Raw genomic sequence first — 21162 nt, forward strand, 5'->3', positions numbered from 1 at the left:
TCTTGCCACTATGAAAGAAATTAATTTATCAGGTAAGGTCTTACATAAATTATGTTTTTTCGTCCATCATGGAAAATAATTACCATGACCCAAGTCTGTTGTGCTGAGGTGCGTTCTGGGGCTCTTGGATGTCGCACAGAGTTTGGTCCCTTCAGGAGGCAAGGTTACCAATCAGGATCTTAGAACCTCTTCGGGATTGGCATCTACTCAGATTAGTCTCCTTCATTAATTTTCAGTCTGACAACATCACAACGATCAGTCATCAAGGGGTTACTCGCAGTACCCTAGCATAAAGGAGGTGTGCAGAATCCCATTAGTGTGCCATTTCAGGGATTCACATTTCTGGAGGAGTCAACAAATGGGAAGCGGATTACTTGAATCAACACTCGGGGGAATGGTCGCTCACTCAGGAAATTTTTGACCAGTTAGTTCATCGTTGGGGTCTGCCAGAGATCCACTTAATGGCACCTCTCCTAAAATGCAAGCTTCCAAAATATGGGTTGAGGTAGAGACATTCTTAAGTAGAATTGATAGATGCTCTAGTAGTTCCTTGGCCTTTTTGTCTAGTTTATCTGTTTCCCTATTTGTGCTTCTTCTACGGGTGATTGCCCGGATCAAACAAGAGCATACGTCTGCAATTCTAATAGCTCATGCTTGGCCTCGCAAAACGTGGTATGCCTATGTGGTGCAGTTGTCGAGCTCTCCTCAGTGGTATCTTCCTCAAAGTCCAAATGTGCTGTGCCAAGGTCCTTTCTATCATCAAAACCTTCAGTCTCTCAATTTGACTGCTTTGAGGTTGAACACTTAATCCTATCTCAGAGGGGATTTTCTTATTCTGTGGTGGATTCCTTAATTCAGGCTCATAAACTGTGCACTAGAAAGATTGATCACAAGGATTGAAAGGTATATCTTTCTTGGTGTTTGGAACAGGGTTATTCTTGGCATTCTCTTAAGATTTCCCGTATTTTGCAATTTCTTCAAGGTGGATTAGACAAGGGTTGGTCGGCCAGTACTTTGAAAGCGTATATTTTTGCGCTTTCTGTTGTTTTACATAGAAAGTTGGCTCGACTTCCAGATATTCAAGCCTTTGTTCAGGCTTAGACCTTTGATCAAACCAATTTTCTCCACCATGGAGTCTTAGTACTAAGACAGGGATGTCCAAACTTTGCTCTCAGAGGTTTTGGAACTACATTTCCGATGATGCTCAGCCAGCATTTTATCTAGCTGAGCATCATGGGAAATGTAGTTCCAAAACCTCTGGAGAGCAAAGTTTGGACACCCCTGTACTAAGAGTTTTACAATCTCCCCAATTCACACCAATGCACTCTTTGGAATTTCAGCTTTTATCCTGAAAGTTTTTTTTCTATCACCTATTTCTTCATATATCTGAATTGTCAGCCCTTTCCTGTAATCCTCTGGTGTTCCATTAGGATAAAGCAGTTTACGTATTTTTCCTCCCATTATTTTTTTTTTTTTTTTTTTTACCAAAGGTGGTTTCTTTAAAAAATATTAATCAAGAAATTGTAGTTCCCTCTTTTTATCCAAATACAAAATCTTCCTAAAAATAGATTGCTGCATAATTTGTAAGTTCTATCTGCAAGCTACTAAGGATTTTAGTTTATTCTCTATGTTCCCTGGCAAAGGTAGGGGCCAAAAGGCTATTTCTGTAACTTTAGCATCTTGGTTAAAGAGTCCTGATCCTTAGCGCTTACTCTGCCTTTACATATTCCCAAAAGTAAGAAATCCTAGACTCTCACCACCTTAGAAAGAAAAGATAATTTATTCTTACCTGATAAAAATTTTACTTGGTGGTGAGCGTACACGAACCTGCCCATCTCTGCTCTTTTTTTAGCAGCAGTCTAGTTTGCGCCTCTTTAACCTACTGTCTTTCTTTCTTTCTCCTATTGTTGGCTTTACGATAGACTTAAAAGGTACAGCAGGGAAATAAGAGGGATATAAAAGCTATAGGTGTAGGGTGTTTTTTCCTCTTCCTGGTGGCCAGGTGAAGAGTTTCCAAAAGTAAGGAATCGTGGACTCTCACCACCAAGAAATAACGAAAAATTTATCAGGTAAGAATAAATTATGTTTTTGTTGTTTTGTTTTTGAAAAAGCCAGAACACCTGGCGAAACATGTCGATGGTCGTGTGATTTACTATAACACCAGAAGGAAACCAGCAATTACCTGCGTACGTTTAGTACTAAAGTGCAGGAAATATTGAAACTAAGGATCATCCAAAGAATAACTTGCGCAAGTTAAAAGAAGAAACACATTACAACTTGTTGTGCCTGCCCTCACTGTAACGGGCATAGAGGAGTCAGACAGGGACCGGGGTCATAGGGTAATTCACCTTCCGGAACTCCCCGCCTTGGAAATCTGCCGGAAACACGGAGGAAAAGCCATGGTAAGCTTTGCGAAGTCAGGCAGGACGCTAAAAGAAAAGTCAGCTCTATTCATCTATAAATAAGGGTAAGAACATTTACTTAATAACCCTTACTCGAATGAATATTCGGAACACTGACTGAATTTATGCTAACAAGCCTACCTGTTTATTTACATATTTGCACACTGTTGCCATTTGTATTCTGCCACACAGCCACTTCTGTTATATGGGAACATAACTGGAAAGACATTGTATCATACGTCTCCTTGACGGTTTCATTGTAAGAAATGGATTCACATCTGCTATATTGTTCCTATCGTTTCTTTTGTTTATGATACAGGCTAAGGTATATGGTTAAGATTTAACCCTTGATATACTTTAACACTTTTCTACAAAGGAGATTGATTTTATTTATAAGTGTTAAAGTAATTTTAATAGTTAGAAATATATGTTTTTAGTGTTGCAACACTTAGGCAATTTATATATTTTAATTTGTGTTTTATATGTAAAAGCACAATGATATGTGCGCTTTTATTTAAGGAGTTGTATGTGCAATAAATTGTTGTTATACTTTTCACATCTTGTTATATACTGGTAAACACATATAGGTCTTTTACACCTCTCAAAACACATGTAGGTTTTTTTCACTTCTCAACCTGAGTGCGATGATATTATCCTGTCCATAGCACTTTTAACCCCTAGTGCTATTTTTAGCGCCTCTCCTCCCCTCTCCCATTTTGTTTTATTTCCCCCCCACAGACCTAACAGGTTTAAACCATTGTTTCTCCAACATAGGTGTGTCCGGTCCACAGCGTCATCCTTACTTGTGGGATATTCTCTTCCCCAACAGGAAATGGCAAAGAGCCCAGCAAAGCTGGTCACATGATCCCTCCTAGGCTCCGCCTACCCCAGTCATTCTCTTTGCCGTTGCACAGGCAACTACTCCACGGAGATGGCTCAGAGTTTTTTGGTGTTTAAATGTAGTTTTTATCCTTCAATCAAGTGTTTGTTATTTTAAAATAGTGCTGGTATGTACTATTTACTCTGAAACAGAAAAGAGATGAAGATTTCTGTTTGTAAGAGGAAGATGATTTTAGCAAACGTTACTAAAATCGATTGCTGTTTCCACACAGGACTGTTGAGATGAAGTAACTTCAGTTGGGGGAAGCAGTTGGCAGACTTTTCTGCCTGAGGTATGACTGGCCACATTTCTAACAAGACTTTGTAATGCTGGAAGGCTGTCATTTCCCCTATGGGGACCGGTAAGCCATTTTCTTAGATTAAGTAAAAGAATAAAGGGCTTTATAAGGGCTTAAAAAACTGGTAGACATTTTTCTGGGCTAAAACGATTACTTTGCTAAGCATATTTGGCAGATTATAACTCTTAATAGTTATTATAATCTTGGGGATTGTTGTTAAAAAACGGCAGGCACTGTATGGACACCTTTTTCAGATGGGGGCCTTTTCTAGTCATAGGCAGAGCCTCATTTTCGCGCCACTAATGCGCAGTTGTTTTTGGAAAGCAAGGCATGCAGATGCATGTGTGAGGAGCTAAGAACCACTGAAAAAGCTTATAGAAGGCGTCATTTGGTATCGTATTCCTCTCTGGGCTTGGTTGGGTCTCAGCAATGCAGATACCTGGGACTGTATAGGGGTTAAATGTAAAAACGGCTCCGGTTCCGTTATTTTAAGGGTTAAAGCTTTCAAATTTGGTGTGCAATACTTTTAAGGCTTTAAGACACTGTGGTGAAATTTTGGTGAATTTTGAACAATTCCTTCATGCTTTTTCGCATATTCAGTAATAAAGTGTGTTCTGTTTAAAATTTAAAGTGACAGTAACGGTTTTATTTTAAAACGTTTTTTGTGCTTTGTTGACAAGTTTAAGCCTGTTTAACATGTCTGAACCATCAGATAAACGATGTTCTATATGTATGAAAGCCAAGGTTTCTCCCCATTTAAATATATGTGATAATTGTGACATAGTGTCCAAACAAAGTAGGGACAATGATGCCACAGATAATAATATTGCCCAAGATGATTCCTCAAATGAGGGGAGTAAGCATGGTACTGCATCATCCCCTTCTGTGTCTACACCAGTTTTGCCCACACAAGAGGCCCCTAGTACATCTAGTGCGCCAATACTTATTACCATGCAACAATTAACGGCTGTTATGGATAATTATATTGCAAACATTTTATCTAAAATGCCTACTTATCAGAGAAAGCGCGATTGCTCTGTTTTAAACACTGAAGAGCAAGAGGACGCTGATGATAACGGTTCTGACATACCCTCACACCAATCTGAAGGGGCCAGGAGGGAGGTTTTGTCTGAGGGAGAAATTTCAGATTCAGGAAAAATTTCTCAACAAGCTGAACCTGATGTTGTAACGTTTAAATTTAAATTAGAACATCTCCGCGCACTGCTTAAGGAGGTATTATCTACTCTGGATGATTGTGACAATTTGGTCATTCCAGAGAAATTATGTAAGATGGACAAGTTCCTAGAGGTTCCGGTGCCCCCCGATGCTTTTCCTATACCCAAGCGGGTGGCGGACATAGTAAATAAGGAGTGGGAAAGGCCCGGCATACCTTTTGTTCCTCCCCCTATATTTAAGAAATTATTTCCTATAGTCGACCCCAGAAAGGACTTATGGCAGACAGTCCCCAAGGTCGAGGGGGCGGTCTCTACTCTAAACAAACGCACTACTATTCCCATAGAAGATAGTTGTGCTTTCAAAGATCCTATGGATAAAAAATTAGAGGGTTTGCTTAAAAAGATGTTTGTTCAGCAAGGTTACCTTCTACAACCAATTTCATGCATTGTTCCTGTCACTACGGCAGCGTGTTTCTGGTTCGAAGAACTAGAAAAGTCGCTCAATAAAGAATCTTCGTATGAGGAGGTTATGGACAGAGTTCAAGCACTTAAATTGGCTAACTCTTTTATTTTAGATGCCGCTTTGCAATTAGCTAGATTAGCGGCGAAGAATTCAGGGTTTGCTATCGTGGCGCGCAGAGCGCTTTGGCTAAAGTCTTGGTCAGCGGATGTGTCTTCCAAGACAAAATTGCTTAACATCCCTTTCAAGGGTAAAACACTGTTTGGTCCTGATTTGAAAGAGATTATTTCAGACATCACCGGGGGAAAGGGCCACGCCCTTCCTCAGGATAGGTCTTTTAAGGTTAAAAATAAGCCTAATTTTCGTCCCTTTCGCAGAAACGGACCAGCCTCTAATTCTACATCCTCTAAGCAAGAGGGTAATACTTCACAACCCAAACCAGCCTGGAGACCGATGCAAGGCTGGAACAAGGGTATGCAGGCCAAGAAGCCTGCCACTGCTACCAAAACAGCATGAAGGGATGGCCCCCGATCCGGGACCGGATCTGGTGGGGGGCAGACTTTCTCTCTTTGCTCAGGCCTGGGCAAGAGATGTTCAGGATCCTTGGGCACTAGAAATAGTTTCTCAGGGTTATCTCCTGGAATTCAAGGAACTACCCCCAAGGGGAAGGTTCCACAGGTCTCAATTATCTTCAAACCAAATAAAAAGACAGGCATTCTTACATTGTGTAGAAGACCTCTTAAAGATGGGAGTAATTCATCCAGTTCCTATAGGAGAACAAGGGATGGGGTTTTACTCCAACCTGTTCATAGTTCCCAAAAAAGAGGGAACATTCAGACCAATTTTAGATCTCAAGATCCTAAACAAATTTCTCAGGGTTCCATCGTTCAAAATGGAAACCATTCGAACGATCCTTCCTACCATCCAGGAAGGTCAATTTATGACCACAGTGGATTTAAAGGATGCGTACCTACATATTCCTATCCACAAGGAACATCATCAGTTCCTAAGGTTCGCTTTTCTGGACAAGCATTACCAGTTTGTGGCACTTCCATTCGGATTAGCCACTGCTCCGAGAATTTTCACAAAGGTACTAGGGTCCCTTCTAGCGGTTCTAAGACCAAGGGGCATTGCAGTAGTACCGTACTTGGACGACATCCTGATTCAAGCGTCGTCTCTGTCAAAAGCAAAGGCTCATACGGACATCGTCCTAGCCTTTCTCAGATCTCACGGATGGAAAGTGAACATAGAAAAAAGTTCTCTGTCCCCGTCAACAAGAGTTCCCTTCTTGGGAACAATAATAGACTTCTTAGAAATGAGGATTTTTCTGACAGAGGTCAGAAAATCAAAACTTCTAAGCTCTTGTCAAGTACTTCATTCTGTTCTTCGTCCTTCCATAGCGCAGTGCATGGAAGTAATAGGATTGATGGTTGCAGCAATGGACATAGTTCCTTTTGCACGAATTCATCTAAGACCATTACAACTGTGCATGCTCAGACAGTGGAATGGGGATTATACAGACTTGTCTCCGACGATTCAAGTAGATCAAAGGACCAGAGATTCACTCCGTTGGTGGCTGATCCTGGACAACCTGTCACAGGGAATGAGCTTCCGCAGACCAGAGTGGGTCATTGTCACGACCGACGCCAGTCTGGTGGGCTGGGGCGCGGTCTGGGAACCCCTGAAAGCTCAGTGTCCATGGTCTCGGGAAGAATCTCTTCTCCCGATAAACATTCTGGAACTGAGAGCGATATTCAATGCTCTCAAAGCTTGGCCTCATCTAGCAAAGGCCAAATTCATAAGGTTTCAATCAGACAACATGACGACAGTTGCATATATCAACCATCAGGGGGGAACAAGGAGTTCCCTGGCGATGGAGGAAGTGACCAAGATAATTCAATGGGCGGAGGATCACTCCTGCCACTTGTCTGCAATCCACATCCCAGGAGTGGAAAATTGGGAAGCGGATTTTCTGAGTCGTCAGACATTCCATCCGGGGGAGTGGGAACTCCATCCGGAAATCTTTGCCCAAATAACTTGATTATGGGGCATTCCAGACATGGATCTGATGGCCTCTCGTCAGAACTTCAAGGTTCCTTGTTACGGGTCCAGATCCAGGGATCCCAAGGCGACTCTAGTAGATGCACTAGTAGCACCTTGGACCTTCAACCTAGCTTATGTATTCCCACCGTTTCCTCTCATTCCCAGGCTGGTAGCCAGGATCAATCAGGAGAGGGCTTCGGTGATCTTGATAGCTCCTGCGTGGCCACGCAGGACTTGGTATGCAGACCTGGTGAATATGTCATTGGCTCCACCATGGAAGCTACCTTTGAGACAGGACCTTCTTGTTCAAGGTCCATTCGTACATCCGAATCTGGTTTCCCTCCAACTGACTGCTTGGAGATTGAACGCTTGACTTTATCAAAGCGTGGGTTTTCAGATTCTGTAATAGATACTCTGATTCAGGCTAGAAAGCCTGTAAATAGAAAAATTTACCATAAGATATGGAAAAAATATATCTGTTGGTGTGAATCTAAAGGATTCCCATGGAACAAGATAAAAATTCCTAAGATTCTATCCTTTCTACAAGAAGGTTTGGAGAAAGGATTATCTGCAAGTTCTCTGAAGGGACAGATCTCTGCTTTATCTGTTTTACTTCACAAAAGGCTGGCAGCTGTGCCAGACGTTCAAGCGTTTGTTCAGGCTCTGGTTAGAATCAAGCCTGTTTACAGACCTTTGACTCCTCCCTGGAGTCTTAATCTAGTTCTTTCAGTTCTTCAAGGGGTTCCGTTTGAACCCTTACATTCCGTAGATATTAAGTTATTATCTTGGAAAGTTTTGTTTTTGGTTGCTATTTCTTCTGCTAGAAGAGTTTCTGAGTTATCTGCTCTGCAGTGTTCTCTGCCCTATCTGGTGTTCCATGCAGATAAGGTGGTTTTGCGTACTAAGCCTGGTTTTCTTCCGAAAGTGGTTTCCAACAAAAATATTAACCAGGAGATAGTTGTACCTTCTTTGTGTCCGAATCCAGTTTCAAAGAAGGAACGTTTGTTACACAATTTGGACGTAGTCCGTGCTCTAAAATTCTATTTAGAGGCCACTAAAGATTTCAGGCAAACATCTTCTTTGTTTGTTGTTTATTCTGGTAAAAGGAGAGGTCAAAAAGCAACTTCTACCTCTCTTTCTATTTGGCTTAAAAGCATTATCCGATTTGCTTATGAGACTGCCGGACGGCAGCCTCCTGAAAGAATCACAGCTCATTCCACTAGGGCTGTGGCTTCCACGTGGGCCTTCAAGAACGAGGCTTCTGTTGACCAGATATGTAAGGCAGCGACTTGGTCTTCACTGCACACTTTTGCCAAATTTTACAAATTTGATACTTTTGCTTCTTCAGAGGCTATTTTTGGGAGAAAGGTTTTGCAAGCCGTGGTGCCTTCCATTTAGGTGACCTGATTTGCTCCCTCCCTTCATCCGTGTCCTAAAGCTTTGGTATTGGTTCCCACAAGTAAGGATGACGCCGTGGACCGGACACACCTATGTTGGAGAAAACAGAATTTATGCTTACCTGATAAATTACTTTCTCCAACGGTGTGTCCGGTCCACGGCCCGCCCTGGTTTTTTTAATCAGGTCTGATGAATTATTTTCTCTAACTACAGTCACCACGGTATCATATGGTTTCTCCTATGCATATTTCCTCCTGTACGTCGGTCGAATGACTGGGGTAGGCGGAGCCTAGGAGGGATCATGTGACCAGCTTTGCTGGGCTCTTTGCCATTTCCTGTTGGGGAAGAGAATATCCCACAAGTAAGGATGACGCCGTGGACCGGACACACCGTTGGAGAAAGTAATTTATCAGGTAAGCATAAATTCTGTTTTTATGTATATATCATGACGTGTAAAATAAGAATATTTCGTTACAATTATAACAAAGTAGTTCAAGACAAACGGTTGGGCTTCTGTACTTAAAACAAGTTTTTTTTTGTAAGCTCTAGGCCGTTATGCCCGGTCGTCAATTCTACTGACCCCCAGCTTACAAAACAGATTTTATTGTATTTCTTTAACAAACAAACAGAAGAAGCATAATCTGTGTATCTCAGTCATGTTTAAAGGGACACTCAATCAAAATTAAACTTTCATTATTCAGATAGAGCATGCCATTTTAAACAACTTTCCAATTTACTTCCATTAACTAAATGTGCACAGTCTTTTTATATTTAAACTTTTTGAGTCAACAGCTCCTATTGAGAAGAATAAGTGTTTATGCATTTGTGAATGGCTGATGTCTGTCACATGGTACTTGTATGCATTTGTGAATGGCTGATGGCTGTCACATGGTATGTGTATGCATTTGTGATTGGCTGATGGCTGTCACATGGTACAGGGGGAGTGGAAAAAGACATAACTTTTAAAATTGTCAGGAAAAAAAAATCTACTACTTATTTGAAGTTCAGACTAAGTGCTACTGCATTGTCTTGTTATCTTGCATTTGTTGATTATGCAAATATACTGTGTTGACTGGTCCTTTAAAGGAGCAGGTGATAAGGCTGCTGAAATCAAGGGTTTTTTATACTCTCTATCCGCCTGCCTTCTAAAAGGGCCAGCACTTCAGAGTTTTTGGGTCTTGGTGACGTCCTGCTTGACCACCTTCTAACAGGCCTTAAGTTCATTAAAGTCATCACCCGCACTTAAAGGGTTAAAAACATAACCATATTTCTCCAACATAGGTGTGTCCGGTCCACGGCGTCATCCTTACTTGTGGGATATTCTCTTCCCCAACAGGAAATGGCAAAGAGTCCCAGCAAAGCTGGTCACATGATCCCTCCTAGGCTCCGCCCACCCCAGTCATTCTCTTTGCCGTTGCACAGGCAACATCTCCACGGAGATGGTTAAGAGTTTTTTGGTGTTTAAATGTAGTTTTTATTCTTCTATCAAGTGTTTGTTATTTTAAAATAGTGCTGGTATGTACTATTTACTCTGAAACAGAAAAAAGATGAAGATTTCTGTTTGTAAGAGGAAGATGATTTTAGCAGAAGTTACTAAAATCGATTGCTGTTTCCACACAGGACTGTTGAGATGAAGTAACTTCAGTTGGGGGAAACAGTTGGCAGACTTTTCTGCTTAAGGTATGACTGGCCATATTTCTAACAAGACTATGTAATGCTGGAAGGCTGTCATTTCCCCTTATGGGGACCGGTAAGCCATTTTCTTAGTTAAATAAAAGAATAAAGGGCTTCATAAGGGCTTAAAAAACTGGTAGACATTTTTCTGGGCTAAAACGATTGCTTTGCTAGGCATATTTTGCAGATTCTAACTATTAATGGTTATTATAATCTTGGGGATTGTTTAGAAAAACGGCAGACACTGTGTTGGACACCTTTTTCAGATGGGGGCCTTTTCTAGTTATAGACAGAGCCTCATTTTCGCGCCACTAATGCGCAGTTGTTTTTGGAGAGCAAGGCATGCAGATGCATGTGTGAGGAGCTAAGAATCACTGAAAAAGCTTATAGAAGGCATCATTTGGTATCGTATTCCCCTCTGGGCTTGGTTGGGTCTCAGCAAAGCATATAGCTGGGACTGTATAGGGGTTAAATGTAAAAACGGCTCCGGTTCCGTTAATTTAAGGGTTAAAGCTCTGAAATTTGGTGTGCAATACTTTTAAGGCTTTAAGACACTTTGGTGAAATTTTGGTGAATTTTGAACAATTCCTTCATACTTTTTCACATATTCAGTAATAAAGTGTTTTCAGTTTGAAATTTAAAGTGACAGTAACGGTTTTATTTTAAAACGTTTTTTGTGCTTTGTTGACAAGTTTAAGCCTGTTTAACATGTCTGTACCATCAGATAAGCTATGTTCTATATGTATGAAAGCCAAGGTGTCTCCCCATTTAAATTTATGTGATAATTGTGCCATAGTGTCCAAACAAAGTAGGGACAGCAATGCCACAGATAATGATATTGCCCAAGATGATTCCTCAAATGAGGGGAGTAAACATGATACTACATCATCCCCTTCTGTGTCTACACCAGTTTTGCCCACACAAGAGGCCCCTAGTACATCTAGTGCGCCAATTCTTATTACCATGCAACAATTAACGGCTGTAATGGATAACTCTATAGCAAACATTTTATCCAAAATGCCTACTTATCAGAGAAAGCGCGATTGCTCTGTTTTAAACACTGAAGAGCAAGAGGACGCTGAGGATAACTGTTCTGACATACCCTCACACCAATCTGAAGGGGCCATGAGGGAGGTTTTGTCTGAGGGAGAAATTTCAGATTCAGGAAAAATTTCTCAACAAGCTGAACCTGATGTTGTGACATTTAAATTTAAATTAGAACATCTCCGCGCACTGCTTAAGGAGGTATTATCTACTCTGGATGATTGTGACAATTTGGTCATTCCAGAGAAATTATGTAAGATGGACAAGTTCCTAGAGGTTCCGGTGCCCCCCGACGCTTTTCCTATACCCAAGCGGGTGGCGGACATAGTAAATAAAGAGTGGGAAAGGCCCGGCATACCTTTTGTCCCCCCCCCCTATATTTAAGAAATTATTTCCTATAGTCGACCCCAGAAAGGACTTATGGCAGACAGTCCCCAAGGTCGAGGGGGCGGTTTCTACTCTAAACAAACGCACTACTATTCCTATCGAAGATAGTTGTGCTTTCAAAGATCCTATGGATAAAAAATTAGAGGGTTTGCTTAAAAAGATTTTTGTTCAGCAAGGTTACCTTCTACAACCAATTTCATGCATTGTTCCTGTCACTACGGCAGCGTGTTTCTGGTTCGAGGAACTAGAAAAGTCGCTCAATAAAGAATCTTCGTATGAGGAGGTTATGGACAGAGTTCAAGCACTTAAATTGGCTAACTCTTTTATTTTAGATGCCGCTTTGCAATTAGCTAGATTAGCGGCGAAAAATTCAAGGTTTGCTATCGTGGCGCGCAGAGAGCTTTGGCTAAAGTCTTGGTCAGCGGATGTGTCATCCAAGACAAAATTGCTTAACATCCCTTTCAAGGGTAAAACATTATTTGGACCTGATTTGAAAGAGATTATTTCAGACATCACTGGGGGAAAGGGCCACGCCCTCCCACAGGATAGGTCTTTTAAGGCTAAAAATAAGCCTAATTTTCGTCCCTTTCGCAGAAACGGACCAGCCTCTAATTCTACATCCTCTAAGCAAGAGGGTAATACTTCACAACCCAAACCAGCCTGGAGACCAATGCAAGGCTGGAACAAGGGTAAGCAGGCCAAGAAGCCTACCACTGCTACCAAAACAGCATGAAGGGATGGCCCCCGATCCGGGACCGGATCTGGTGGGGGGCAGACTTTCTCTCTTTGCTCAGGCTTGGGCAAGAGATGTTCAGGATCCTTGGGCGCTAGAAATAGTTTCTCAAGGTTATCTCCTGGAATTCAAGGAACTACCCCCAAGGGGAAGGTTCCACAGGTCTCAATTATCTTCAAACCAAATAAAAAGACAGGCATTCTTACATTGTGTAGAAGACCTGTTAAAGATGGGAGTGATTCATCCAGTTCCAATAAGAGAACAAGGGATGGGTTTTTATTCCAACCTGTTCATAGTTCCCAAAAAAGAGGGAACATTCAGACCAATTTTGGATCTCAAGATCCTAAACAAATTTCTCAAGGTTCCATCGTTCAAAATGGAAACTATTCGAACGATCCTACCTACTATCCAGGAAAATCAATTTATGACTACCGTGGATTTAAAGGATGCGTACCTACATATTCCTATCCACAAGGAACATCATCAGTTCCTAAGGTTCGCTTTTCTGGACAAGCATTACCAGTTTGTGGCACTTCCATTCGGATTAGCCACTGCTCCAAGGATTTTCACAAAGGTACTAGGGTCCCTTCTAGCGGTTCTAAGACCAAGGGGCATTGCAGTAGTACCTTACTTGGACGACATCCTGATTCAAGCGTCGTCTCTGTCAAAAGCAAAGGCTCATACGGACATCGTCCTAGCCTTTCTCAGATCTCACGGATGGAAGGTGAACATAGAAAAAAGTTCTCTGTCCCCGTCAACAAGAGTTCCCTTCTTGGGAACAATAATAGATTCCTTAGAAATGAGGATTTTTCTGACAGAGGTCAGAAAATCTAAAATTCTAAGCTCTTGTCAAGTACTTCATTCTGTTCTTCGTCCTTCCATAGCGCAGTGCATGGAAGTAATAGGATTGATGGTTGCAGCAATGGACATAGTTCCTTTTGCACGAATTCATCTAAGACCATTACAACTGTGCATGCTCAGACAGTGGAATGGGGATTATACAGACTTGTCTCCGACGATTCAAGTAGATCAAAAGACCAGAGATTCACTCCGTTGGTGGCTGACCCTGGACAATCTGTCACAGGGAATGAGCTTCCGCAGACCAGAGTGGGTCATTGTCACGACCGACGCTAGTCTGGTGGGCTGGGGCGCGGTCTGGGAACCCCTGAAAGCTCAGGGTCTATGGTCTCGGGAAGAATCTCTTCTCCCGATAAACATTCTGGAACTGAGAGCGATATTCAATGCTCTCAAAGCTTGGCCTCAACTAGCAAAGGCCAAATTCATAAGGTTTCAATCAGACAACATGACGACTGTTGCATATATCAATCATCAGGGGGGAACAAGGAGTTCCCTGGCGATGGAAGAAGTGACCAAAATAATTCAATGGGCGGAGGATCACTCCTGCCACTTGTCTGCAATCCACATCCCAGGAGTGGAAAATTGGGAAGCGGATTTTCTGAGTCGTCACACTTTCCATCCGGGGGAGTGGGAGCTCCATCCGGAAGTCTTTGCACAAATAACTCAATTATGGGGCATTCCAGACATGGATCTGATGGCGTCTCGTCAGAACTTCAAGGTTCCTTGCTACGGGTCCAGATCCAGGGATCCCAAGGCGACTCTAGTAGATGCACTAGTAGCACCTTGGACCTTCAACCTAGCTTATGTATTCCCACCGTTTCCTCTCATTCCCAGGCTGGTAGCCAGGATCAATCAGGAGAGGGCTTCGGTGATCTTGATAGCTCCTGCGTGGCCACGCAGGCTTGGAGATTGAACGCTTGATTTTATCAAAGCGTGGGTTTTCAGATTCTGTAATAGATACCCTGATTCAGGCTAGAAAGCCTGTAACTAGAAAAATTTACCATAAGATATGGAAAAAATATATCTGTTGGTGTGAATCTAAAGGATTCCCATGGAACAAGATAAAAATTCCTAAGATTCTATCCTTTCTACAAGAAGGTTTGGAGAAAGGATTATCTGCAAGTTCTCTGAAGGGACAGATATCTGCTTTATCTGTTTTACTTCACAAAAGGCTGGCAGCTGTGCCAGATGTTCAAGCATTTGTTCAGGCTCTGGTTAGAATCAAGCCTGTTTACAGACCTTTGGCTCCTCCCTGGAGTCTAAATCTAGTTCTTTCAGTTCTTCAAGGGGTTCCGTTTGAACCCTTACATTCCGTAGATATTAAGTTATTATCTTGGAAAGTTTTGTTTTTGGTTGCAATTTCTTCTGCTAGAAGAGTTTCAGAGTTATCTGCTTTGCAGTGTTCTCCGCCCTATCTGGTATTCCATGCAGATAAGGTGGTTTTGCGTACTAAGCCTGGTTTTCTTCCGAAAGTTGTTTCCAACAAAAATATTAACCAGGAGATAGCTGTACCTTCTTTGTGTCCGAATCCAGTTTCAAAGAAGGAACGTTTGTTACACAATTTGGACGTAGTCCGTGCTCTAAAATTCTATTTAGAGGCTACTAAAGATTTCAGACAAACATCTTCCTTGTTTGTTGTTTATTCTGGTAAAAGGAGAGGTCAAAAAGCGACTTCTACCTCTCTTTCCTTTTGGCTTAAGAGCATTATCCGATTGGCTTATGAGACTGCCGGACGGCAGCCTCCTGAAAGAATCACAGCTCACTCCACTAGGGCTGTGGCTTCCACATGGGCCTTCAAGAACGAGGCTTCTGTTGACCAGATATGTAAGGCAGCAACTTGGTCTTCACTGCACACTTTTGCCAAATTTTACAAATTTGATACTTTTGCTTCTTCGGAGGCTATTTTTGGGAGAAAGGTTTTGCAAGCTGTGGTGCCTTCCGTTTAGGTGACCTGATTTGCTCCCTCCCTTCATCCGTGTCCTAAAGCTTTGGTATTGGTTCCCACAAGTAAGGATGACGCCGTGGACCGGACACACCTATGTTGGAGAAAACAGAATTTATGCTTACCTGATAAATTACTTTCTCCAACGGTGTGTCCGGTCCACGGCCCGCCCTGGTTTTTTTAATCAGGTCTGATGAATTATTTTCTCTAACTACAGTCACCACGGTATCATATGATTTCTCCTATATATATTTCCTCCTGTCCGTCGGTCGAATGACTGGGGTGGGCGGAGCCTAGGAGGGATCATGTGACCAGCTTTGCTGGGACTCTTTGCCATTTCCTGTTGGGGAAGAGAATATCCCACAAGTAAGGATGACGCCGTGGACCGGACACACCGTTGGAGAAAGTAATTTATCAGGTAAGCATAAATTCTGTTTTCATAATGAATTGTAATTGGTTAGAATGCTCTCCCAGTTAATTAGAATAGACCCCAATGAGTTACAAACATGCTCAGTAACACCTAATACAGTTTAATTAAATATGTAGCCCAAAAGACTACAAGCCCTTAAGCCTCTCAACAGCTTTTCCAGTAGCTGAAGCATTGAAACCTGCATATTGATAAGACAAGTACCAACTGTAGTCTAACTTGCTGGCTCTAATAAAAATATTATAAGAACCGTGCACATGGTGGACAAACTACTGTAGTATGTTTAGCCCTTTTATTGGACCACGAGCACAGTGTTTTAACTTGTGTGTGTGTAAGAGAGTGGTTTCGGGGGTTACGTGGGACATAACAGGTATTTTGTTGGCTAAAACAGAGTATATATTTAATGGTTAAAAGACAATTGCCTGGCAGAATAAGAGCATAGTTACAATAAGTAGATAAGAATTACAATGTAATGGTTAATTTAATGTAATTCTAAAAAGGAAATATTTAGAGGAATCATTTCAGACAGCTTGTGAAGATGCTATTGCAGGTTTAAGCACAGCCTGTGCACAGTCACACTGATTAAACATCTGCACTTTGTGTTTCTTTAGATCTGCTAATTGAGCATCTTGATGAAATTCGAAAATTGCGACAACGCTTAGAAGAATCAATTAAAACAAACGACATGCTCCGTAAACAGCTAGAACGGCAAATTACAGAGGCAGAGCAAGGTGATTGTGAGAGGCCATTCATTACATCTAGCAGCAGAGCGCTGTAATAACAGGATTAGGTTTATACAGTAGGGGATTGAATTCAGGCTGACAGCAAACTCTGAGCGAGAGCTAAATTGTTATTCTGTGAAGGGCACAAATGAAGGGTTAGTTTGGCCCTGCAGTTGCCTGGGTCAGGGCCCTGCTGCTGACGATTGGTCTGTGCATAAAGCCATCCAGAATCTGTTCCTGCAACTCACTCACATGCCCCTCATACTGCAAGTCACGTGGGTGAATTTCATCTTGTACAGATATCTGAGCTGATGGTATTTATTTCTACTGTGCAAACAGAGGAATGCAATAATAGGCAGAACAATATGCTGCTGACACTTCCAGCAGAACAGGAATCAAAGGAATAGTGCTGCTTTTCCATTTAAAATGAAATCAAAGGGATTCTTAAAAATTATTTGTAAAACATTTTACTGCACGAAATTGTAAGCAGCGTCTTTCTTAGGAGATGTTACGTGCGCACAGATGCAGACATACATATCAATATATACTCACAGGCATACACATCAATATATACTCACATACACACACATGCAGACATACACGCCTATGTGTACACACCAATGTATACTCACAGACATACACACCAATGTATACTCACAGACATACACACCAATATATACTCACAGACATACACACCAATATATACTCAGACATACACATATACACACACACAGCCATACACATATGCACACACATACAGATATAAACAAACACACAGACATACACATATACAAAAAACAGACACACACACATATATATACATATACATACATACACAGAGACATACACATACATGCACACACATACTCATACACACAGACATACACATATACACAGACATACACATATACACACACATACACACACATGCAGACATACACATATAAACACAGACATACACAAACAGACTTGCACACACATGCAGGAATACACATATATAGACAGACATACACATATACACACACAGACATAAACAAACACACAGACATACACATATACAAAAAAACAGACATGCACACACACACACATATATATATATATATATATATATATATATACATATATACACATACACAGACATGCACAGAGACACAGACATGCACAGAGACATACACATACACAGAGACATACACATACACAGAGACATACACATACACAGAGACATACACATACACAGAGACATACACATACACAGACATACACATACACAGACATACACATACACAGAGACATACACATACACACAGAGACATACACATACACACAGAGACATACACATACACACAGAGACATACACATACACACAGAGACATACACATACACACAGAGACATACACACAGAGACATACACACAGAGACATACACGTACACACAGAGACATACACGTACACACAGAGACATACACGTACACACAGAGACATACACGTACACACAGAGACATACACGTACACACAGAGACATACACGTACACACAGAGACATACACGTACACACAGAGACATACACGTACACACAGAGACATACACGTACACACAGAGACATACACGTACACACAGAGACATACACGTACACACAGAGACATACACGTACACACAGAGACATACACGTACACACAGAGACATACTCGTACACACAGAGACATACTCGTACACACAGAGACATACTCGTACACACAGAGACATACTCGTACACACAGAGACATACTCGTACACACAGAGACATACTCGTACACACAGAGACATACTCGTACACACAGAGACATACTCGTACACACAGAGACATACTCGTACACACAGAGACATACTCGTACACATAGAGACATACTCGTACACATAGAGACATACTCGTACACATAGAGACATACTCGTACACATAGAGACATACTCATACACACAGAGACCTACTCATACACACAGAGACCTACTCATACACACACACACAGACATACTCATACACACACACACAGACATACTCATACACACACATAGACATATACATGCACACACATGCAGACATACACATATATACACACAGACATACACATATATACACACAGACATACACATATATACACACAGACATACACATATATACACACAGACATACACATATATACACACAGACATACACATATATACACACAGACATACACATATATACACACAGACATACACATATATACACACAGACATACACATATATACACACAGACATACACATATACACAAACAGATACATATACACACACAGACATACACATATACAAAAAACAGACATACACACACACACACACACACACACATATATATATATATATATATATATATATATAAAGACATACACATACACATATATACACACAGACATACACATGCACACACATGCAGACATACACATATATACTGTATACACAGACATACACATATACACAAACAGATAAATACATATACAAACACAGACATCCATAATACCTAATGTGTTTTTATGCATTATATTATCAACTTTCCCTGTAAACTGTAAAGTTAAATTGCTGTGTGAGGGAAACAGTATATACATATACAGTACTAGGTATTGCTGTAGGGCAGGTGTGAGCAACTATCGGCCTTCCAGATGTTATGGACTACATCTCCCATGATGCTTTGTCAGCATTATGGGAGATGTAGTCCATAACTTCTGGAGGGCCGATAATTTCTAACCCCTGTTCTAGGTTGACACATGCCTACAATATAGTGAGAGGAGTAATATAGTATATGGTCATTTTAAAATTAATTCATGCAGTGCTCCCAAATTCTCCCCACAATTAAAAGTATCATCCTGAATGTTGAGTTCAAACCCATCATGATATTCCATGTTCCAGTTTCTCAGCACGATACCTGGAATAGCCAAATCCTGTCCAGAATACCTCAAATCTAGCCTTGACCTGATCTGATAGAGATCAGTCTCATCCTACCAGACTCTTCCCCAGGGAAAATAAGTTTTTAATACAAAATACACACCCTGGAGGAAAACTTCCCTTTGTTCTATCTCAAAGTTCGGAAGGTACCCCTGAAACTTTCCACTGGACTCCAAAAGCATGTGCTAGATTATTACTTTTGTGTTGACTTTGGCTGATTGTGCACTATATTCTATTTAGAGTTTGAAACAATGTCCTTATGTTTCACGATACTAATCCAGTACTGTATTAATACAAAATTAGCTATGTTGCATTCTTGACTTTCTAATCTTATTTCCAACCGTAGGTTCAGGGTACAGTGTCAACAAGGGAGAGCAGTACAGCGAGTTGGTTTCTGAGATTTATCACCTGAGGAAGCAAAATGAAACCTTCCAGTTCCTGCTAGCAAAAGAATCAAGAGGTAACGCATGACAGGCCAAATCTCTGTAAATCACTGTTGTGGTACACAGTCTCATTTTATGTAGTGATTGTAGTGTGATGTAGATCATAGTGTAACATTCAGATTATTTGTTGTTATATATGCTGGGTCTCAAGGTCCAGCTGACATTGACTCTGTTTCTGCAGATGTTAAACTAAGTCGGTTTAGGGTGTAGCTATGTGTCTTCCATGCTGGAGATTTGTATGTGTTTATTTTTAAGCACATGAAGAGTGTGACCACACACGACTGACCCATGCATTATGTGACATGATACCATTTGGGATCCCTTATGCTAGCTTGACATATGAGGCTTTGTTCTCTCCAGGGTCTTACAGATTACTATCCTCTCCCACCCCAATAGATCGGAGCAACAGATAATTTATACAATCAGACATATGTTAATGTCGGATTAATGCATCAATCAATGCATCTCTGCACAACCCACTTTTTTCTTGCATTATAGGGGTTAAACCTTCTCTAAGATTTAGCCCCAATATGTTGCTTTATATTTCCTCCAATGGATGGTGACAGTCCACAAGATCATCACCAGAGAATGAATAGCCATATGTGAAGCTCACGTGGCCTCTCACCATCATAAAGCAAATTAATTTATTAGGTAAGCATACATTTTGTTTTTGGGTCATATAGGTCAGTTTTCAGTCTTGTTGTCTGCATTGCTTGGCTTTGTTTTTTGTTAGTTTGTTATTTTTCCCAGCACTTTTGTATTTGTGTTCCGTCCTGTGGTGTCAGAGGGACACAGCAGGGGTTATAGTGAGCTAGTTAACATAATGGGTAAACCAGTTCCTTCATGTGTCAGTTTGGCTACTCTCCTTAAGACAGTGAGGATAATGGCATTTACTTTGCTTCCCTCACACAGTATATAGCAGACTGTTTAGGAATTATTCAGTTGTTGTTTGCTTCCACTTCTGTGATGACAATTACGTCCTTTCTCTTGGTCTTTGTTGAACTCTTTTCCTTGTGTCCACATTTAGATATGCTGAGGAGCATGCAGGTGTCTGTTACATGATTCTTCTGTTTGTAAAAAACATTATACATCTAGTTATCAGGACGTGCACATTCCTGAGCCTATGCTCTGATTCACAGCAGCTAACTATCAACAATGGAGACCAAGAGACAGAGGAATACTTTTATAACAGATGTATAGTTTGTCACGGATACCAGACTGCCAAAGCTACCTCCACCCCCATACTACCTGACTCATTTATTATTATACCAGTTTTGGCCCTTTCATGGCTTACAGGATCTCTCAAACCCTTCCTGTGTCATGT

The 21162-nt window shown here is 41.2% G+C and overlaps 1 protein-coding gene across 2 annotated transcripts in view; it reads left to right on the top strand.

Annotated features, from left to right (window-relative positions):
• The window catches only part of CDK5RAP2 (CDK5 regulatory subunit associated protein 2), a 538634-nt gene that overhangs the window by 411102 nt on the left and 106370 nt on the right, over nt 1-21162 (top strand). For both annotated transcript variants that reach the window (XM_053695716.1, XM_053695717.1), the window contains 2 exons: nt 16333-16452; nt 19742-19855. In XM_053695716.1, the coding sequence (XP_053551691.1) occupies nt 16333-16452; nt 19742-19855 (234 nt within the window). The remainder of the gene's footprint in view (nt 1-16332; nt 16453-19741; nt 19856-21162) is intronic.

The sequence above is a fragment of the Bombina bombina genome, chromosome 12 (genome assembly GCF_027579735.1).
Source record: "Bombina bombina isolate aBomBom1 chromosome 12, aBomBom1.pri, whole genome shotgun sequence".
Taxonomy (NCBI): domain Eukaryota; kingdom Metazoa; phylum Chordata; class Amphibia; order Anura; family Bombinatoridae; genus Bombina; species Bombina bombina.